The sequence below is a fragment of the Accipiter gentilis genome, chromosome 13 (assembly GCF_929443795.1).
Source record: "Accipiter gentilis chromosome 13, bAccGen1.1, whole genome shotgun sequence".
NCBI classification, from domain to species: Eukaryota; Metazoa; Chordata; class Aves; order Accipitriformes; family Accipitridae; genus Astur; species Astur gentilis.
In genome coordinates, this window is record NC_064892.1 from 5,247,580 (window position 1) to 5,271,033 (window position 23,454).

At 44.2% G+C, this 23,454-nt stretch overlaps 1 protein-coding gene across 7 annotated transcripts in view; it reads right to left on the reverse strand.

Annotated features, from left to right (window-relative positions):
* Positions 1–23,454, reverse strand: part of FARP1 (FERM, ARH/RhoGEF and pleckstrin domain protein 1) — a 209,600-nt gene that overhangs the window by 9,441 nt on the left and 176,705 nt on the right. For 5 of the 7 annotated variants that reach the window (XM_049815836.1, XM_049815834.1, XM_049815832.1 and 2 more), the window contains exons 14-20: positions 23,031–23,221; positions 21,022–21,111; positions 18,689–18,822; positions 9,041–9,122; positions 6,109–6,346; positions 3,634–3,764; positions 722–790 (exon numbers count right to left, since the gene is read on the reverse strand). In XM_049815836.1, the coding sequence (XP_049671793.1) occupies positions 722–790; positions 3,634–3,764; positions 6,109–6,346; positions 9,041–9,122; positions 18,689–18,822; positions 21,022–21,111; positions 23,031–23,221 (935 nt within the window). The remainder of the gene's footprint in view (positions 1–721; positions 791–3,633; positions 3,765–6,108; positions 6,347–9,040; positions 9,123–18,688; positions 18,823–21,021; positions 21,112–23,030; positions 23,222–23,454) is intronic. The other 2 variants (XM_049815833.1, XM_049815831.1) reach the window with 1 other exon arrangement.

Consider the following 23,454-nt stretch of genomic DNA (forward strand, 5'->3'; position numbering starts at 1 on the left):
GCTTTTCTACACACCCACTGTCCACCTTTTGCAGACAAGAAGCCAAGGATACGTTCCTGCCATACTGCACTGACTCTTTAATGTTTTGCCCTGTAACACCGGACTAGAAAATCTATGCACTCTGCAGGGCATCCCAGTGCCCCAGCACCAAGGGCTCAGCAGCAGCAGGATGGGGAGCTTGGGACAAAGTCAGCTGGCTGGGAAGAAGGAGAGAGGAGGAACCATCTGGTCAGCTCTTGCGGATCGGAGACCGAGTGGGATCACCATAACCTGAAAATGCTGAGTGATGGTGGGAGGAGATAACCTTTCCTAGTGCAAGAGCTACAAAATGTACCTCCATGTAAAGGCAGGTCCATCAACATGCTGCGCACTCGTGGGCTGAAACTGGATGCTTTGTGGAGAAACTTGGTTCTGTAATGTGTCCCAAGAGTGTTATGTGGATTATCGTTCATACCACCAGGAGTTATTCTTTATCCTCTTTTCTGGATATGATCACTAATCCTGGTGCCACTTTTCATTGTTTAACAACTCTGCTTCTATTTAAGACAACGTGCTAGGAGGTATTATGATGCATTACATACATAATACAGGTGATGTATTATGTTAACTTAAATAAGGCTGTTTAAAAATACCGTAATTCACAATTCAAGTGTAACTGTATGTCTAATAGTTGCCCATAGTTACATTTTGTTATTTAAAGAAAAACTGTCTTCTTGCTTACCAGAAAGAACATCCGTTGCTGTAAACCTTTTCCAGACAACTTACTAAGACTACCCAGTCGAATGAACTCCTGTGGGAAACAAATACAAAACAAATATGTATCTTCTGCAAAAACAATGATGAGTTTTTATTATGCAAACATAAATATGACTGCCTGGTCATAGGACTGACTTGCCTATCAGTCACCAAGACTTTTTATTTTCTTTATTAAATATGTTAAAGGTCTTATTTATGGGATAATTTATTTCCATTTGTAACTATCTTTAGGACAAACTCCTTCATAGTCTTTCTTTCATTTTAAGAAAATTCAGCTAAGCAAAATTTTCTTTACCTGACGTTGATTCCTTCAGAGAGCTCCCTCTTTCATCAGTTTTTGAATGAGTATTTTTCATGGTACAAATGATGTAAAAACTAACGATAAGTTGGCCTGTGTGTTATTGGTTAGCCACTGGTAAGCTTCTGTTGTGCATATGGCATACATAGCTCTTCACTGAGACGTAAAATCAGCTACACAAATCAACATCACCATCAGCAGCAGTAGAAGAAGGAAATTTGTCTGGCAGTGTGAGTTATCCTAGTACCATCCATGTCATATAATACAGTACATTAATTCAGATCAAACTGTTTAAGAATGTTTAGGGATGGAATTAAAGGAAAAGTACCACATCTGAACCTTTCAAAATGCTTGATTTCCTGGGCTTACTGTGAACTATACCATAAGTCACCTCTCCACTTATCTGAAATCCATGAAAATATCATTTTTCAGTCGCTCCCTCGAGCTTCTGCCAAGAGGTTTATATTTATTTATTACAGTCTTTCTACGGCCATTCTACTTATGATTGTGCATGTAAAAGGCATATAAAGCATCAGAATCACCTGCAGCTTAGGAATAAACTGGCTAAGATTAATCTGTTCAGAGACACACTCTGGTCGCCTTAGGGTTGCTGTGATGTGTCCAGTCCCCCCACCCGCATCACGTAAGGGCTCAGGGGTGGAAAAAGTGACTAGAGGAGGTTATCCCTATATCGCGGTATGCCCACGTTACCAGAGAGGCCACTGGAAGCTGTTACTGGCTACCAAAGAACATTAATCATAATTACTATTTATACAGTACCACCTGAGAGTCACTAGCAGGCTTAGCACCACCATGGCAAGTGCTGCGCCAACACACGAACCAAGAGCTGCAGGTCATTGCGATCTGCAAGCGTAACTGACCACGGCACGTTTTAACATCCAATATAGGAACCTGCTGCGTGCGGCAGAGATGCCAGTCTGGGACGACGTGAAGAGGATGGCCACCTACAGCCTCTTTGAGGACAGCTGAATCACTGGCCTAACACGAGACTTCTCTAGGAGCTCACGTAAACCCAGCCATGGGTGATGGTGGCATTTGCCTCCCAGCCTGGCCCTGCACTGGGGCAGGGACTTCAACTGGAGCCAGAAGATCAGCTGGAAGCAGCAACATCTTGGGCATGTGCCAGAGCGTGGTGGCCAATGCTTTTTGCCTTGGCAGGCAAACAACCTCTGCCCCCCGTCTGCCTGTTTCTTGAACTTCCTAGAACAGGAAGACTGCTCTGTCTTTAAATAGAATAGGGTAGCAGGAACACCCGATGACAGCACTTAATTTCATGTGATAAGAGATGTGCACGGGCTGTGAAATGTCCTTAGGGGCTTGCCAAGGAAGTGAACGGTCTGTGGATCACTGGAAGGAGGCGTAAGCCTGGGAGACAGGGAAGAGGCAAAGCGAGGGAGCGGAGAACAGCCACAAATCCAGAAACACCTCTGCTCGGCACTGCCTTCCCAATGGCACATCAACTTCAAACCCCTTTTTCTAAATGTTTGAATCCTTAAATGAAAACTAGACCCTAGAGAGCCCAGCATGCTGCCTCTGTGCCGCGACCCCACCGTGGCACTAGACATGGCCACGGCACGGCGAGCAGACCCCAGGCTGCGGCTCTCACCCGGCGGTGGTCCAGCCGTCCTGCAGGAGCGCATCAGGGCTGGATGGCTGGGCTGCAGGGCAAGTTCAAGCACTGCCGTATTTGCAGTTCAATGCAAAACTCATCTTTTTTTCCAAGCTGTTTCCCAGAAATGCATATGGGGCGGGAATAGTCTAGCGATGCATTTTCGCCAGCATTTCAGTTGCTGCAAGTACTGTTTTTGTGTATTAAAGTCAAGGAGTGGGGAGGAAATTACTTCAACAGACAACTCTCAAGTTTGCATGCACAGATACATGCACCTAGAAAAGTAAAAAAAGGCTACAAATATTACACTGAGGCTCATTTATTCCGAATTAAACCTCCATTTTTAAAAAAGCATGACAATTAAGAAAGAGATGTTGGTATTTTTATAACATTAAAACATTTAAAAAACCCCTAACATTAAAAGTGTTTACTTAAGGCAACACTGTCTCAAAAATTATTGCCTAATGTTACATGTAGACTAAAGAGACTGCTTGTCCCCAGGGCCATGAGTTTCAAAGCTAGGCGTCGTGAAAGGGCACAAATGTCTTACTTTAATCTGCCAAGCTCTAGCATCAATGGTTGGAGAGGAAAAAAAAGTTAGCAAGAAATGAGGAAATGTGCAACTGCTCAAGCTCCGAACGCTGTGATAAATACATTTTTACTGCCTCTGTTGTAATAGATGTTTGGAATTGCCTACAACCGTCCAAATCTATACAAAAGATAAACCTAATAAAATCAGTAAAAAGGTAATAAAGATGATTGCCTCTTCCTGCTTTAAAGGCTGCTGTTTTCTATGGTATTGTTGTGTATATATTTGATAGTTTTTGGTGAGAGAAGAAGGTTCATATGAGGAAAGGCAATTTCATAGCTGCTTCTAATAAACAGGTTTCTAAAACGTACCTAATGCTCTGAAATTGTACCAGACCTTGATCACAACTCTGCTACTTACCCTTCCTGGGATCACCAGATTGTCTATGCCTATCAAGTCTTTCTTGAGTTCATGCAGCTTCTGGAAGTTCTCCATCTTTATCATATTGCCATGGAGCTGAGCCACCATTTCAGAAATCTCAGCCAAAGCAGCTAGATGGACAAAACATAAAAAGCTTATTAAAAATGCACAAGAATGTTCAAAAAGAAAGATGGCTTTTGTCTGCAGCACCCAGCTTATGAGCATCACCCTTCTTGTGTTACCCTTCTCCTTCACAGTGTAAAGCTACTCAGGCAGACTAAAAACCACACAAACTCTGGACGTCATCTTAGAGAGTGGAGGGGAGAGGGTGGAATGTAATGAAGAAACAGTCTATTTCCTCAGCCAAAAATTTGCTCTATTTTAGCTACAGGAACTTTGTAGGAATACTCGAATCAATTCAGAGCACCAATGAATGGGACTTAACTTCCCTCATCTCCAATTAATCTAGGGATCTTCTCTATCCTTGAAAAAGAAAAAAACAATTTTTCCCCCTGCCTGCAGCACACTGGGTCAGGTCCGTATTTGAAAACACCAGGAAATGGCAGTGTCATTTATTGTATCATTTCAGAAGTTAAACACAGTAATCTTGGGGTTTGTCCTCGGTCCCAGCAACGAGAGCAACTAAAAGGGCTGCACGTCACTGAGTCACATCACGACTCTACTTCATTCTCTCCAAAGACACTACCAACGAGTGACTTAAGACCTGGGAGTGAATTTCCTAAGGAAAATCTCCATTGTCATAGGGGATTTTTGCTGTGTGAAGAAGGATCAGGTGGGATACAGGAGGAAGCAGGCACTACGAAGTCCCATGCTGCGGCAGCAGAAGCCAAATCAAGCGGAGGCTGCTGCCGATCTGCTTTCCTTGACTTTTTGCTGTGCCAACAACGCAGTAAGTCGAGTTGGAGAACTAAGCTGAAAATGACTTCACCACTTGATCTTTGCTGGGGGACCAGCTCATGGACTGGCTCCTTGTGCCACCGTGTATGTAAACACCAACCTTGGTACGCCTGAACGGACGGACAGTCTCTGAATGGGCCAAACACACTGACTGACTTTAGTGCTAGAAGAGCAGTTACAGCCATTTCTGTTAAAAAAAATACAGTCAAGGGAACAGTAACAGTGGTTCTTTCTTCCTTCTTACATCATTGCTCAGTGCACAGTTCATTCACCTGTTAGTGGGAGATCTGTGTTCTCTGCTGGGATTCACATCCACATCTCCCATTTTTTTTTTTTTGCTTCCTTTACGCTCTGACCTTTAACAAAAATCCACAAACACCTTAGTAAGAGACAGATCCCAGAGCGATGCTGTCTCTGAGTCACACTGTCCTTCTCATGCTCTCTTATTTTCACCCCTGAATCCTGCGTTTTTATCCATTTCAAAAGCGGAGCAGGAACCAAACTTTGACATCTGCTGCGCTCTCTGGGGAGGTGGGAACGGACACACCATCCTCATCATCTGGCCTTGGCTAAAAGAGATGAAGGCACTACTTGCTGCATTCCTTGAGATCGTTCAGGCCGGAGCTACGGATGTGGAACATCCGTGTCCCACAGCACTTTGGTGCCACAGACCTCTGTGGCATTTCCTATTGCTACAGGTCAAGTTACCTCCGCATTTTGTGCATTGCCTGCCGTGGGCGTCATCGCACGGCATCTAAGGGACCTTAGCCAGCTAACTCAGCTAAACCTTGCAGCTGGGAGCAGTCATGCCAAGCGTTGCTCCCTGCCCAAGTCCTTCCGTGGATCTGCACCGAGTGCTAACTGTACAGAGAGCATCGTTATCCTTAAACGTAGATAGCTTACAATGGGGGTGGGGGAAGGGGGTAAGAAAGGAGGAAAACAAATCATCAGAATGAAATAGCAGGAGAAATGAAATAGTTCAGACTACAGAAGGAAACTCTCTTTCACATTTGGGAAAAAAAAAAAAACCCCACGTTGGCAACTTTGAGTTCCTGAAACAAATAATGGAAATGGTAATAGAGCAAACAGTATGTCTGGAAAAGAAGACAAATAACACTTAAAGACAAAATAACAGCAGCCATACTGGGTCAGACCAAGAGTTCACCTGGGCCGATATTCTGTGTTCCTAGCAGATCTCTAGAGAAAGCTAGGAACAAGACAAGCACATACGGTGTGTTCCCTGTGCTCTCTCCCAACCTCCCAACTGTTTTCAGTTCAAGCGACTTCCTGAACGGCGTGTCATTTCTGTGTGTTTAAAAACCCCCAGCAGATTTCTCTTCCAAGTATTTGTCCAGACTGCAGAATAATGTGTCTAAAAGAGCAACCTTAATCCTACTATTTCTGGTCTTCTGAGTGCTGGATTTTGCAAGTCAATCCTCTTTCAATCCTCCTCTTAAAAAATAAAGATTTTTTTTTTTTTTTTTCCCCAGGTATGCACCTCTAATGGATTTGGATGCCATTCCCCCTCCAGAAATTGGTGTCTTTTCTCTTGCTTACCTCTTGAATCCCTGAAGTCTATGTGGCTTGGTGGGTAGTGTTTGCAAAGCCTCTCCATTATCTGCTTGTAGTGCATCAGCCTGTGTAAAGGTCTGAGAAGGAAGGTATTGAGAGGCAAGTAGCAGACTTTCTGTAGCTCAAAATCTCTGCAAAAGGTCTCCAGCTTGCGAGAGTTCTTGATCCCGTTCTCCAACTCCATTAAAATCTCATTGTGCTTCCACAGGTGAATTGTCAGTTGCTTATGTGCACAAAGAAAAGAGCATGTGGTAGAGCTCTTAGCAATCACTGTGAGACATGACTAAGCCCAAATCTATTCCAGTAAAAAATCCAACTAGCACAGCAGTTGAGATTTTGCAAACAAAATCACTGTACAGCACAATGGCTCTGATATTCACTTGAAAAGGAGAAATGGCATTACTCGTTTGAAGTACACCCCCCCATCCCCTCTGCATTCCCTGTAAAACGAAAGTACATGAGTAAACAAAACTAAGTCTCATATCAGTGAGAAATCCAAAGGCAAGGAGATGACATGAACATAGCTCGTGCAAGTAGGTGCAACAGGGAGAGAGCCAGACAATGCAAATACGGAGCTAGGAAACAAAATGGGATTTTCTAAGAGGATGAAGGGATTTAGTTGCCGCAGCTCCCTTAGGTGCTTTTGGGGAACTGAGATGCAGGCAAATGGACTTCTAGCTTCTGCTCCCCTGTTATTAATGAGAAGTTGCATCTCCTGGGAATCCAAACAAACACAATAGAGGTGTTGTCCAACAGAAATGAGTATGTTAGAGTTCTTTATCCTTGGATTAGATCCTCTTCTCCTTAGTGCAGTCTCTAAGGTGATCCCACTGGCAGCAGGGGAGTTATGCCCTAGCAAGTGAATGAAGTTTGCATGAAATACGTAACTTCATTTAGGTCTCAGTATCACAGACATTCACGAGTCCCATTTTAAACAATTCAGCAGTATTTTTTTGAACAAGTAACACAGGGGTTTCATTTGTGTTTTGCAAAAGGTAAACTGGTTCTTCAGGATGCACAGAGCTTCTCTGAGCAGCCAAATAAAATCTCCCAGTACCTGGCAGAATATTAACCAGCAACAAAAACAAACTGAATGCTTATGTTCAATGGACTTGAGAAGACAAGTTTAGCTTAATGTAAAGCTCGTGCTTTTTGACACATTTCCAATCAATTCCCTCTCTCCTGTGATTTGTGACATCTTTACCAGAAACATACCTTCCCTGCAGCCAAGCCGCTTCCTCCATACACTGCATATTTATTTTCCAGGCCTGTAATTCAGGCAAAGATACAGCAGACCCTCTGGACTACTACAAAGGCTGCCCATTAATTACTTGCTCTTAATTTCTTTCCTATGTTAATTAAACAAGGGGTGTCAGTTTCCAGGTCTTTTATCTCGGGATGAATATGTAGAGTTTTAACTAACTCCATTGTTTCCTGTGCAGTTCTTAAAGGCAAGCTGGGTTTTGCCTCTTCCTCCACATATATGTGCTTATCAGTGGTGGCGGATCTCAAAGCACACGAAGGAAATCCTCTAACGGGCAAGGGAGAATGGCAAAGGTGAACGCACACTGACAGGTCTAAGTTACAGTGAGGACTGTACCCTGCCTTTAGACTAGTGCCACAGAAGGACCTCCAGACAGTGAAGGACAGACAATTTAATGCTGCAAGGTACCAAGAGCAGAAACAGTCTGTCAGAAGCTCTCTGGGATTCCAAAAACTGTTTGTGAAAAGGTGCACACTTCTCGAGAGCAGGGATGGAGGTGGAAGAGTCCCCTCTGTGTTTCTTCCAACGCATCTGGATTGTGTCGAGAGGAAAAAGGAGTTCCTGAAATGTACACTGGAGAAAGGGCAAGGCTCCCTTATTGGTGACAACGCTGTCTATGTTGGGGATTGTAAATCAAGATTTCTACATTCTCTATTTCTGATTTGCTGTATAATCACTTGCACATCACTTAACCTCTCTTCACCTCTCTCTGTCCTTCTGAAAGATAAGCCTAGTACTAACGAATGTCTCAGGAGAGCTATAAAGATTAAACTGCCCTTTCCTCCAGCCAAGGACTCAAGGCTGCTACATTTACTACTCCAGAATGCCAAAGTGGCAGTCACCAAGGAAAGATCTATTGGATAGTTTCAAAAGCACTTTTGAGATCCACGTGCCGAAGGTGCAGTGCCTCGTTTTGCCACACACTGACCTGGATGCATAGCTACTTTATAATAAAGTGAGCTGTCTGTTATCCATCCATACTATAAAAGTCCGTAGGGATTTCACAGGCTCCCATGCCTGCCTTCCATGCTGTTTGTTCAGTAACACAGAGCATCAAAAATACTACTCTGGCCAGACTAAGAACAGATGCAAAGTCTGCTGAACATTACACCTAGATTTACAGTTCATACATGTATTTTTGCTTTTAGCTTTAAAGGGATCAAAGGCAATTATTGGCATTTATTCAAAAACCTTTCATCTAACTTGGCACCGTAGTGCACAAAAGTTTCTCAAATCAAAGCAATATCCAGGTTATGGTCACTATGCCTGCAATATCCTAACACTTATATTTGCATGAACAAGTTGGCACGTTTGGTGTTTGAACAGTCTCTTCAGCCGTATGTATTCCAATGTTTTGCCTTCTTATTTGAAAGAAAAAAGGACTGGAAATGAAATGTTCCTGAACTTTTGTGTTCGTTGTTCCTATATTTGGAGAGTGAACTGAGGAAAGGGGCTGGGCAATTTCAAATCAGCTTGCAATTCTGAAATCTCAGGGCTCACCAAACGCTTGCTACTTCATCAAAGGAAACTTCTATAGCATAAGCCTTGATTACAATTGGCAAAATACACCACAAGAGGCAACACTGTATGAAAATGAAAAGCATGCTAAAGTTAATCCTTGTCAAAGCTTAATAGTTGGAGGATCATTCCTACCTTCATACTCTGAATGTTCTTTAGCATAACGTCTCCGATTCTTTGGTAATCTCCTTTAATGTGAGCATTAGAGCGGCCTTCCCTGTCAGCAACAGAAATATCACACACTTCAGTCATGCAATAAAACCACATAATCACTTATAAGCACAGAAAGGAACTCAATAGCTCATTTCTTTTAATATCCTGACCCCCGTGCTCCTTCGCTCGGGAGTATGTGAGGAATCTTCCTGACAGACGTGTAATTCCCAGGTATGGTACACCCTTCACCCAGCCTGGCTTGCACTCCTAACAACAGAGGGCAGGCACTTAACAGAAGGATTAGACCTTTAAAGAAAATTGCTAGCATTTTTAAACGCACCAGAGAAGGCTGTAAATGGCTTGATAAAAAGGAAGAAATCAAAATCCCATCACAATATGTGGGCTCAGAGCAGAAGGATAATTCTGTTCAGAAACAAGGATTGCACCCTGGCACAGGACCCACACGTGTTCCTCCTCTGAAAAGCTTTCTGCTTGTGCAAGGGACAGTGGGACAAAAAAAATCTGTCCAGCATCTGGGTTTGACTCATAAGTGTTATATACTGGCAAGAATTTTCTTTCAGTGTGTCACTTTTGGTATTAAAAATGCAAACTGCTCCCTCCCACCCAGCCAGCTGCACTTGGGTGGGTGCTCCATTTGGGAGAAACCCAGCTCCTGATGAGAGAGATATTCCTGCTTCTAAACCCATGTACGAGAGAGGCAGGGATACCACACTCTGACTGAATCCATACACACCTTTTAGAAAACACAGGAGGAAAAATCATGAATATAAGAACCTAACTGTTACAGATGTGTTCCAACCAAGTTAGGCTTTCAAAAGAAAATCCCTAAGAGGGTGTGGGGAGAAGCACTGTCCCCCTCCCCTTTCTGGCTTCTAATACTGCATCCAAGTTTCCCGCAGCATGGCTTTTTATGTGCTGTCCTCAATTTTTAAAATTCAGTTCCACTCCCACATCTGAGTTTTGGGAGACAGATCTAGTTCTGGTGTGAGCAACTGCAATTCAGCCAAAGAAATGCGCTACCTTGGAAGAGGACAGAAATACAATCAAGCTCTAAATGAACCCAAGGATAATAGGACCTCTGTTTTGTGTTACTGCTAAACAGATATACTGCTTTTCACCCACTTGCAGTGATTCACACTTTTAAGAAAATTGTCTGTGCAGTGAAGGAATAAGTGGAAAACCAGGTGGTAAATCTCTCCGTTCCTTAGTACCGGCAATTTTGCCGGAGAGGTCCCACACTCACCAAATCATAGAGGATGCAGCTGTTAGGAATATACTTCCATTGGTAAGACACATAGCAATTTTTGATTTTAAAAAATCCATATTATTACATGAATAGATGCATATTCAGACTTACGTTTCGTTTTGTAAAGTTAAACATGGTTATGTTCATGCTCCGCATGCTTTTCTAACTGGGAAATGTGGAGGGCACAGCTTATGAATACTACACAATAACATCTCCTGTTTTATCCTTCAACAGACATAGAGACTCAGCTGATAAACAAGGGAATGCTCTATGTTCGTTTGAACAATATCCAGTTCCATAGGCTGTCTTTAATTATTTCCTATTGTGTTAACTCTCCCAGACACTCACATGCCTATTTAAGCAAGATAAATAAAGTTCTCAACAAGACTTTTAATGTTTTTTCTGAACCCAAAGGTTACACTGGGATGGGAAGTTGGGTTGTGTCAATGGTAACTTTAATTAACATCACCAGTTTTGCAAAAGCACCGCATTATATATACCTTGCTGTAGTCCAAATACGCCCAAGAAACGGTCTACATTGCAAGGAACAGCAGAAGTATGTATGGATGTTACCAGACTACAGTTTCCACATTACCTGAGGATAAAAGTCCAATTTCTTTCTCCAGGAAGCTTCTGTCATCTAATCTCCTCTCTCTATGCTGTTCCCTGCCTTTCCCTTCCCCCATGTCCTATCCATCCAGCAGCAATCCCCACTGAGATTTCCTCTGAGAGGTTATAAATAGAACATTCCAGCCACTAAAGCTCTCTCAAAATGGCACATATCAAAGTGCCCCCAACCGAAAACCACAACCATCCAAAGTCTAAGGCAGTAGCACCGCACTGGCAGGCAGCAAGGGAAAGTCGCTCTCCACCCGTGCCGCCAGCATGCAGCATCCCATCCCAAATGGTTCACGCTGCGCCGCTGTACACAATCCCAGAAATGTCAAAGCCAGATGAATTTGTGCTGCTGCCAGTAACGACATGGTATTTGGTAATTATCTCTCGAAGAATTCTTGCTTTATGTGTTATTCTCTAACTCTCTGGCATTGCCTGCACCCTTTTTTATGTCTCTACATTTGATTTAATCTAATGGACTTCAGCAGTTTGGTACCCTTCTGATTTACTGCCAAGATAAATATTTAAGGACATCATTACATACTGCTATTTCTAAATAGAAATTGCTTTGCTGATCTCAAGGCTGCAGTATAGGTTGGCTAGAATACTCATTACAACTTTCTTATCTACTAGCTAGCTACTTGAAGGCTGACCCCAAGCTTACCGAAGTCATAGCGAGTGCTTCCACTGACTTTGTGAACTTCAGCTAGTATTTAGTGCCGTCGTTCATTGAATAGTCAGGTCCTTACTTCCTAAAAGTTGACCCCTGGCCCCTCTTCAGCACAGCCAGCACTGACTGCTTGCACAGCATCTCATCACATCAGTCACACACAAAGCATCAGGAACATTCCCCTTCATTGGCTTTGGCCACGGACTGGTCCGAGGCTTTTTTTTTTAAACAGTTTGAGGCCTTTCAACTCTTACTCTGCATCTTGGCAGAGTGAAAAAGAGGGAGAGAAGGGGGTTCCCCAAAAGCAACAGCCTCTCTCCAGCTGCCGTCTGAACAGCGAAGAGCTGAATTGTACCAGAGCCCTCAGCCCAGGCGCACAGAGATAACCTGTGCTGCAGGCAGATGTGTACTGCTGGAAGAAATAAAACCCTAAGGAAATCCAGAAATGTGATGGCTGGGTAGTGCTACTTGTTCCAGCCATTCTCCTTGCTTTGGTTATTTTTTTCCACACACATGCTCTCTCTTGCAACAGAGATGATTTTCCCACTGGGGATGGTGCATATGCGTGTAGGCTGCGATGTGGAGCAGAGGGGCAGGGAAAGCTGAAGCCAGGCATGGGGGAACATGACATCTTCACATCTGCCTCCTAAATCCCATCTTCCACTCCACTCCACCCCAGCTCTCTGCCGGGACTCCGCAGTAATCCCTACACTACACTGCCCTCTTCCCCAGCTCCTCAACGTGCAAATCCCAAGTAAACTGGAAGAAAAGAAACCCAAGGAAAAGAGCATCCAAATACACAGAATATTAAAGTAAAAACCAAACACCCGACCCATCAGATGGTGTCTTAGTGCTTCAACAGCCCAAAGCACAGCAGCAGAGAAGAGAGCTCTCCCCGCGGTGTATGTTTTGAATAACAACACTCAGCTTGCTGGGGGGGGAGAAGCTGCTCATTTGTTGTGCATCGATAGCTAAATTGTTCTTCTTACTCCTTGTTTTCATGGGTCACTGTGTGAACATGGTGTCTATCTGCCAGTGACAAGGGGCAGAGCTCAGGGACTAGGTTCTTACAAATTTTCATCAGGAGCTGATTTATGACCCCCAGCTCCATAGAAAATGCAGGAGCTACTTTCCCTACACATAATGTGCCCTCACTCCACTGACACTGTGTAGGGAGGTCTAAAGCCACTGAAAATCATGCTGAATAGTGGAGATATTATTCTATAATAAGCTCATTTCCCGTTTTTCTCCAAATAGTCCCTTCCTTTTTACAGTAATGCAAGTGTACAATTGTAAGCAAAGAGAAGGAGACCGACTTTTATTCCTGATAAGAAACTCGGACACTACCTTATATCTTACTAAAAATGGCCACCAGCTCAACTTACAGGGACTATGCAAGCAGCTATGTTGGATTTTCGAATTACATAAACTCAGTGCACTTCATTGAAAAATGAAAGATATTTCAGGTCAGCCCATACTATCCTCAATCATCCAGGAATGGTAGTAGAAGGAACAGAAATTTGATGGGGATGGTGGAAAGGCAAAGAAGGAGAGAAAGATACCTCAACAGATTTTTTTTTTTCCAGGTGAATATAAAAAACTGCAGCCCTTCAACTGCAGGAGGAAAAAAAAAAAAAAAATCAATTGCAGCAAATGATATTTACAGTGTGTGACCTTCTGTTACGTGCTCAGGAACAGCATCTCCCTCCTGGATGCTATAGCTTGTCTTTAAGCACTTAGGCACTTTGGACTTTTTAAGAGTATTATTAACTAAAGTTCTAATATTAAGAGATACCTTAAACATTCCCCATTACAACTGCCTTTTAAAAAAGAGGAACATTTCGTAACTGAAAAGAAGAGTTGATAAAAGCAAAACACCCTTTTCCTTGCTCACACCCTGCTATTACACAGTGCCTCTTATTGCCCTGCCCATTCCAGCCGAGGTTGCAGCTGTCATTTCAGCAGTAAGTGGTGCACAAAACACTGCTCAGAGCCTAAGAAATGTACTAGCGAAGCCACCAGAGCTTCCCAGAGTCCTATCAAGCCTTCGGGGAGCGTACACACATTTAAAGACTTTGGGCTGGCTCTCTCTGTTGTGGGAGAAACCCAATCTACAGCAAGCATGCGTCAGTAATGCTTTTAAACCGTAAGACCTCAGAGCAAGTAACACCACTGCGTGGAAATATACTGAAAAAAACAACATTTCGTACCTTGCTGTGGCACCTCCTCCGAGGCGATCCTGGGCACATCCCGCTGGGAGAGCCGCAGAGATGAACGTAACATGGCTCTGGGTGTGACTAATGGATCCTGGACAAGCTATTTCTCACCCACCTTTTCAAATTCATTTGGATGTAGCACGGCTTTAATCCCCAGAAGTACCCAAAAGTGATTTCCGCAATGTAAACTGTCCTCTCAAAAGCGAGCCCGATGCACTGGGCACCGAGCCCCTCTTAATGTCTTTGTCTCAGGAATTCACACACTGTATGACTCCGAGGTTTGTACTACAATACATACCTCATTTTTGCACACAGGACAAAGCCACTTTTGAAGCTGTCCCCTTCATCCCTCTTCACCAGACATGCAGAACCAGGTGAATAGTAAGCACTTGTGCATGTGAGAAGGCAGACAAGGATTGCTGCCTTCTTTATATAAACCATTTATTAGGCTGTTTTTCCTGACTGCAAGTGCTACTTCCCAAACAAAAAATAGTTAATAAATCAACATTTAGCTCATCTTCCTACATCTCCCTGAGTGCTTTTTATGACAGGTTTTCAAATTGGCTTCCATGAATCCTGACTGAGCCTTCTCCTTTCATATGCTAAGATCTAAGTGGGTTTTTTTGCAAATTACCAGCCACACATTTCTCAGCTGCATCTGGTTGTACTGAGTAGCAGCTTTCCTTAGAAGTGCCTGTGAACTGGGAGTCAAACTACTGGCTTCCCTGGGAGAAGATGAGTCTGCCTGCATTTCTGGAAAGTACGTAACACTTTTTCTTCCTAGCACACGGATAAGGCCCAAAACACAGATTCATACTACCTGATAGGGTTTCCTAGAGCAGAAAAGGCTATCCTGGCTTACCCTAGCAATGCTCTCTGCAGTGCTTAGTGATTGACCAAGGTGGGAAAGTTATGGTTCTCCATTTGCCACTTTCTGTCAGAGTTTACAGAAAGCAGTAAGGAAACTTGTAATACAAACATTTAAAGGGGTGTGGGAAGATGAGCTCGATTTTTTTGGCTGGAAGATAGTGCTTGTGGCCCAAAGGAATAGCCTATTAAACAGCTTTGATGAATGAAGGAGCAAAACCTAACTGACTCTGAAGATTCAGCTGGCCAGATGCTAACGGAGCATGTCACGCTCTGCCTGCACTGCCCACACCTTCTCCTCCTTGCCATAAAATCTCTCAGGCCCTGGGAAACAGGAGCCAGCTTTAAGTCACTGAGCTACGCCTCCCATATTTCCTCCCACCAAAAATGGTTGGGAACTCCTGGCCTTGCACCCAAAGCCTTGCTGAGGAGCAACTTGGATGAGTCCTGGTAGCCAGGACCAGGACCGGGCTGCCCGGGAGCTGGACACGCAACCAAGCGGATTCATGGGCTGCTTCACTGGCCCTGCCACAGCACACAGGCAGGGCAGAAAACATCGCCCAGGACATGGTATGACTGATCTTGGGATGCTGTGCAATAAAGCCACCAGGAATCTGCTCAGTTTCCTGGCCAGAAAGAAACTCTGGCTGTGAAAAATGCACTAACTTCCTATATTCTGCAGTTGGCTACTGGTGTCAGCGTCAATTCACATCTTGTTAAAAACTTCATCACTATGCAGTAGACACCGAGATGTGCTGCTCCTAGGAAATGCAGTACTAAAGAGAAAAAATGGGCAAATTGTGTAAAGAAACAAATCAGACCTGCCAGAATCTATAACTGGGTCAAAAGGATACCAGCCCTTAAGATGTTCAGTAGCAAACAGCCTGCCTGTGATGGCAGATTTCAAACAGTTCAGAAGCCTTCGAGCAAGCCAGAAATGCTTTGAATAACGTGCACGACCTGAGCTTCCTTGAGCCAAATACTAAAAGTCTATAGATGTTTTAACAAATTAAAAGCACAAAGCCATCTAACAATCGTTACGTGCAATCCTCCCCTGGCCTTGCTCTCCTCGTAGCTCTTTTGCAGAGCATCAGCTTCAATACGATCCAAGCCCTAAGAGACTAGGGAATGGCCTCCTGTAAGAGCTTCTAACACGCAGCACAAAGGTTTGAAACAAACCTTAGACAAACACACACGCTGATGCCTAGGTAGAGCGAGCGGGCTGAACTGCACTTTAAGTTGATAAAACGCAGCATCCTACTCACTAGGGGAACACAGACGACTGGTTATGGGAGGCTCTTCCTTTCAGACAAGCTCCCACAACACAGAGTCTTCCAGTAGCTTGATGAAGTCCACGACCCTTTAATTCAAAGGCCCTTTTTTCATAGGACACGCCACCCTCCGACAATTGCAGAGCACGCTCATGTCTCGGGACAAGCATCCCACCTTCCTCCCCGCTCCACCTGCCTGGAAATTTAAGAAAGCTGACATAGAAGAGTCAGATTTAAATGAGTTGGCTTGAATCCTGCCCACAGCTGCCTGCAGCAGTGCCACCGGCTCAGGCAGGCCCACGAGGAGCTACGCAGCTGATGCAGAGGCTGGGCAGCATTCAGCACTGCAGTGGTGAATACAGCCAGAGCCCGCTGGCTTAAAACCACCCGGGGCCGAAGACAGAGGTACAGTCATGACAGTACAGACATTGAGCTAAGTGACCTTGACCACACTGCTGAAGAAATTCCCTACCACATTGCCACCAGCTTCTTCTTCTACGTGCAGAGGGGCTGTTTATTTTTGTCGCTCGCCGTTTAATTAAATGGTAATCTCTATAGGATAGAGTTTATTGCTTGCAGCTTATCTCGGCACCTGTGGCATTATATAAAACCACCAACACTCCAAAGTAACACCTGCCAGCAAATCTGCCTCCCTCCCTACAGCACGTATTCAAATCTTCCAGAACTTTAAAAATAAACACCATCTACAACAGCGGTATTATGTTAGGTAAACCCATGCTGTTGGCTGCAAACTGGATGCAGACCGGGGGCAGGAACGTGACTGCGATTCTGTCAAGTGAATCAGAGCAGCCGACAGAGAATTCCCACTGGCTTTACGCTAACTGTGGAAGGACATGCAAGAGCTGAGCTGACAAAAGTCAGAACAGGGTGCCCAGCTGGGACAAAGTTACCTCAGCAGAATATTTTTGAACAAATTTGGATTGCAAAGTAAATTCATAGCAGATCAGCACTTTATATCATAGGGTAACTGCAGTTTAAATATGGTATTAGGAGCCTTAAACTGAGGTTTACCACTCTGTGAAACTGTAGCCTTAGGACGCAAGGAAAAGCTGGAAAACAAAAGGCTTACTCAGCTCTAAAAGAACCTAACTGAAAAGGAGAAAGAAAATAAAACCACGGAAAGTCTAAAAGCCTAAATATTCTTTCTTTTAACATACCTCCCCCTACTTACTACAGTGCCACCTTTCCACAGCAGGCTGTTATTGCAGCATCATCCAATTTTTGAAAAACATCACACCTGAACAGGAGGTTGACATCTACCTGTAATGCCAACAGCGACCAGAAGGATATAGGGAGAATCTCTATTTCAACCTATGCCCCAGGAAGGCACCCAGCAAGCTCACTAGATTAGAATGGTCTGACAGAGAGCAGAACTTGGCCCTTTACTAACTGTATAAATTTTCCTTTTCACACCATGCACCATTAACCCTAACTAGTTGGGGATTAACCCCAACTACTGTTAATCCTACACCATAGTTAAGAGAAACAATCACTATTTCGTAACAGTTGAAAGAGCCTTCTTGGAGTACCTGCAACAAATGTTCCTTACTGGAAAGCAACTAACACCAGTAAGAATCCTGACTGGATTAGAGCAGTAGCAGCCCAATGTAAAACACACAGGCAGAGTTGCCGTGCAGCACATGCCTTAGGAGTAGTAACCTTATGTCAAGCATCAACCACAGAGTCCTGGGTGAGGACGTCAGCCTTAAGAGGCAGTACCACATTCCTCTCTTCCCATAAAATGCTCACTAATTCTGGAACTGTGCAGGGTGGGTTTGGATAGCCTGCAATATGTTGTGCTCTCATTCAATGACCTCGCTCATCACATCACAAGAGCTAAACTCACACACTCTAAGACTGTGTTTTGCTTTTGTTTTGATTAATTAGTTAAAGAGGCATTAAACTGATTAGCACTCATCAGGTCTGCCTGCTCTGCTTTCACATAATTTTCCATTGTCACTTTTCTGAGAAGGAAAACCTGGGCTCCCAGCACCAAAGATAAACTATCAAAAAATGCCCACACAGAGCAAGACAATCTAGTCCAGACACGTCTAATCAGAGCAAGGAGAGGGCTTCTGTGTGCTGTCTCTGTTCAGATATCAGTGGTCAAATGAACTGATTTAAGAGTCCTGCCAGGGAAGAATTACTCACTTTATAGCTATTTCACAAAAATGCCATGTTTTAGTGTCACTATTACGCTAAGGCTAGATAATTTTTAAGCCCAGTGTCCTCTTCCAACACTCTATCAATTTGTAGAGTGCACTGTATACCCTGAGAGTGTCAAAGCTGCGGTGCTGCAGAATGGGAAGCTGGTCTCTGAAATCCTCCCTGGCCTACACCTATTTGACAGAAAGACGACTTGGTCCTTCACCGCTCCCTCTTTGTTACTGATAAGCCTTGCTTGCAACATGTTTTTCAGAAAAGTGGCCATATAGAAACACTGACATTCAGCAAGAGAAAGCTTCATCCAGAATTATGATCTCATTTGCATATGTCTGTACCTGACTGAGGTATCCGAACAACAGAGTTTGTCGAGTAAACACGAACAAAGCACGATTCAAGATACCCAGTCTGTTAATAACCAACATCTGTGACTTTCACAAATGAATCGCTACAGTAGATCACAAAGAGATGGCAAAAAGGGAATGCAAAAATGCTAAACTGCATGAAATAACACAGCTAAATAACAAACAACAATCTTACCACAGAGCAAGTCTCTGCTCAATTTCCTTGAGAAAACCAGTGTGAAATTTGTGCAAAGGTTCGAAGTTGGAGAAAACGAGATTTTTCAGTGTTTCGGGCATGCAATCCTCTTTACTCACTGCATTCTGAAACCACTACAAAGAAAAAAGAAGGAAAATTATTGGGGAGTGGAATGTAGCAGGTATGATCATTTGCTGTCTTTATAACCTAACCAAGTAAGGACCTTATTTAGCTGGCACTAGGAGTGCAACCCAGACTACCCCTGATACTCCTGCGTGCTGAACTGGTGCTCTTATCAGCAGTCAGGCCCTGCATAGTTAAAAAAGAAACTCCCTTCCCCTTTGCAATAACTGATCAAATCTTCGAAATTCTTTTCAGGCCCAAACTGGTTGGTCAATACAAACGGAATTTGCAAATGCTGTAGGCGCAAGAGAAAGAGTATTGCAATACTTGCAAGGTTCCAGTAAAAACAAAAAATATGTTCTGTACTTTCTTTTGCCGAGTTCTGTCCGAAATCCCTTTGACAGGGGTGGGTACAGTAAGCACTCAAGCCCGTGTTGCTGTGTACAGAGAGAGACCATCATGCCCTTTGCAAAGTAAACAAGTAGAAGGATGGTACTTGGCGCTTCCAAGACGCTAGTAGCAGAAAATAGGAGGGTCAGTGCCAAACACTGTTAAGACTGCAACAGGCTCCTGCGCAGTTGCACTCTACATTCTCTTTTTTTCACCCTAACAAACCTATGGGTGACGTAAAGCCATAGGACTAGGGGGCTTGCCAAGGTGGCACGGACTATTATCTTCAACATGACAACACTACTCCCTCCTTGCTACCCTGAGGGGTTCCAGCTATCTATGGTTGACTTCCAGCAGTGCCCAGAAGGCTGTTACAGTGGTCTTGATTGATGCTGCATCAGCTGAAGCTGACCCAGGCCCATGATAAAGACAGATCCCTCCCAAGCCTCCCTCTCCCCCACTTTGTCTCTGGACTGAGCAGAGCTAAGGTTGAAGAACTGCACACCTATCAAGTCTCAAAATTCATGCACGACACTTGTTCCTTCTACCTTTTCCAAAGATGCTGGCTACTTGTTCGCTCTCAGTGGCCTCCTGGGCCAGTCATCTGTGGAACACAGCTGATGGGCCTGCCAATTAGCTTAGAGCCAGTTGTATGCATCTCGGTGGCACAGCAAATTCAAATTTGCCTGCCACAGGAATAAAGGCCAGGGTGGGAAATGGGGTTTAAGCTCTGAAGAGCGAAAACTTTCTGTTTCTGCAGCCACTGGGTGAAACAGAAGATGAAAAGGGCGTATCTGCGGCTGAGACTGCAGCCGTGACCACCATCCACAGCTCCTGGCCTCTACCCTCATTGGCCTGGCTTCCCAGAAAGCCAGGGTCAGCAGGCAGTGGAGTCACCGCTACCTTGCTGCTTTTAACAACCGTGCTGCTCCAGCCTACAGAGGCTATGTCTAAGCTGGCATCAGATCAACTGCCTCTGCCACGTGGGCTCCCGGAACAGATGAGAAGCTGGGAAGAAGGTGTCTCTCCCTGGTTACTAGCTGGGACCAGCAAACTCTTCCCTGCAGCACATCCTCCTTACCACCACACTCAACACAGGAGGTGGCAATGCACCTCACGGAGTTTCACACACTGGGTGATTAAAGAGCTGGGAGGTCTGGAACTGGCAGCCCTGCTGAAATACCATGAGGGGTTTTGGATCCAGTGCCCTTTTACAGACAATTGTTATTTAAGGCCAAGTCTTGCACACATTGCTCTTGGAAGTTAAACAAGACTGTTGGTGCGTGTGCAATGAAGGCACGTATTTGCCTTGGTGATTTTAACAATCACACTCTAATTAGATGCTACAGATTAAGGACTTGTTTAACAGACAGTTTCACTTACTGAAAAATCAGAATCATTCAAACAGGTACTCCACAATATTTCATGTTAAATGGAGGGCATTTAATCCAGGAGAAAACATTTATATGTTCCCCTAAGGAGCTACTTCAGTTTTAAGAGAAGTCGTTGAAAACCCACAGGCATTTTTAGTAATTACAACCACAAAGTATGAGAGCAAGAAAAAATAAGTGAACTGTGTCCCAAGTTTCTCAACCTGATACAGTTTCATAGTGCATGTTACTAACCACAGTGCAAATCTCTACTTTCTGCTTTTTGTTTTATTTCCTCCCTAGAGCTGTACTCCTGTGCACTGCAGAGAATACCTACAGTGCAGAATATAAAAGTAGCATGAAACAGCTAAGATGTTAAATGGAGCAGATGAAATACTACTGCTGACTACAGCTTCACATGTTTCATGAGTAATGCTCAAGTAAACATACCGATGTGATGACTTCAAGGTCCTTCAGGTATGTTCGTTCTGTGGTTGCTACTTCTTTAGCGATGAAGTAAGCTTTCTCAGTTGGGAATCTCTGCAAATTGCAAACACATTAGGTTTTCATCTGCTTTTATGGAGCTGCTTTCTGTAGGAAAAAACTGCAGACAACAATCACCAAGAGAGTTACAAACTAGTGACCCTTGCCTGTGGTTACTGTGACTCATACTTGAATGTTTCTAAGCCCAGAAGCCCTGAAAACAATCCTTCCTTGGAAACATGAGAGAACAAGCACTTTCTGTGGGTTCTTGAGAGACTTTTTTTTCTGCCAAGGTGATTTCTACAGCTTTGGGGTGCTGATGTTCCTTTCAGCTTATTCCACATATCTGGAGCAGGACATATTCTGAAGTTCACAAAGAAATCCTTTGCAGGCTAGCTAACCATTTGAATCAACCTTGACAAATATCAAATTTGACAAAATGACAAAAAATTAGTGTCTCACTATTGTTAAGTTTCATCATCAGGATAAGAGTCCACAGTAGAAACATTTTCTGTCAAAAAAAAAAAAAATTAAAAAAAAAAATCAAATCCCTGAGATTTTCCCAGTGCAGCTGGACAACCTAATAGTGGGAGAGGGGAAGGATTTTAGGGTAAGTGACAGATTTCAAATTTCAGGGGAAAACCCCCTAAATCCTCCTGTGTTATCCAAGAGTCAAAAGTGATTTTGACCTCTTAATTCTGAAGAGCCAAAGGATCCCAATTGATCTTGCTCTGTGTTGCTCAGGAAGCAAAAAGGAAGAGCAAAACATCCGTAGATCTTTTGCTTCTACGTCTCCTTGCTGAAGATCAATGATACAGAGGATGCACCAGAAAGGGATGCAAAGAGAGACTGTGTGGGTGTTTCCTAGTCAGTATACAACCCCACAGGAACCATCATCAGCTGGTATATACAGCAGTCACTGGCTGCTGTAACTTGGACTGACACAGAGAATCTTGAGTATACTAACCGATCCTGGCTTTTCCTCTTCACAAATTCCTCTCGCACATCTTGCTAACTATGCACAGTGGGAAAAGAGATCTTCCTTACACATCCTCCCACTCTCCAGCAAAGCCATCTGAGTTCCCACCTTCTTCTCCCTGAGATGCTCCAAGCTCAGGAGAAAAAGCAGGCAACAGAAGGACAAGAGCAACCCCCTCTCGCCCTGCAGCACAGGAGGGACGAGCCGGCAGGCACCCAGAACCCCCTGGCGCAGACAGAATTACTTCTATCTTCAAAAAGCAGGTTTGGATGTGATTGCTCCCTTATGGCTTTGCTGCAGTGTTGGGGCCGAGCCAAACACTCCCAGATGAACGCTGCAGGCTGTGGCTCAAAGAGAGCCTTTCCTACTCCCACAACCAAATGCTCCCAGTGGTGCTCCCAGCAGAGACAGACTGGAGAGCCTGGTTTGGACACTCTTGCACAGGCTCAACGCTGTTCCTTTTCCCTCTGTCACCTGAAAGCTTTCCCTCCAATCATCCATTGGAGCTGACTGTTTTGTTACAACAAACTACCAAACTCCACTCCTTAAAAACAAGCTAGGTTTATAGGAGACCCTGTCAAAACAAGCTCTTCAGGTTGCAACCAACAGGCCTGGCCCAGATCTATCCCACATTAACCGTAAGGACACAGAGCTACCTCTCTTCTCTCTGCTACTTAAAGAGGAGCTGGGGCCCCTAACCTCCTGCACCTCTGTTGAGGAGAATGAATCCAGAGCACCGAGCCCTCAGCTACCGCCGTTTTGTGGTTCCGGCCTGACCCGCTCCAAACTGTGAATTTGGCCTCAGGAACACAGGGATGCTCTTGGACACACCATGACCGAGGACAGCAGATACCAAGTAACCCAACCAACTTAAGTTATCTGGGTGGATCTACGATGATGAAGGTGCAGGGGGGCTGGATATTAGTCACTCTGACAAACAGCAGTCGTCGCAATGCAACATGGAGAAGAGAGCCAAGGCGAACTGCCTCTGCCTTACCTTTCTTTTGACCTCTTCCTCATCATCAGTCCTGACGCATGATGGGTCATTCAGCAAAGGGCTGACCAAGGGAGACGACTGCTTGGCATCAGGGCTCAAGTTTGGAGATAAAGACATATTTGCCACTGATGGTCCTCCTTGGGAATTGATGGAAAGCTCTGAAAGGTGAGGGCTGCCAGTCAGAGAACCTGCTAAAAAAATGGTAAAAGAGAAATCAGTTAGGACAGGCTCTCTCTAGAAAGTTCCAAAAAGAGTTACAACCTTAAGTTGCAGCAGGTGAAATTACACTACAAGACACAGCCATCAGTGTCCTCAAACTAGTCCAAATGCACTTGAAGCCAGAGGAACTGCATCCATTTGCATTAACCAAGTAACTGAAGCGTTCTTTTAGCTGATGAAACTGGCTGAAATTAGTGTCTCTGTA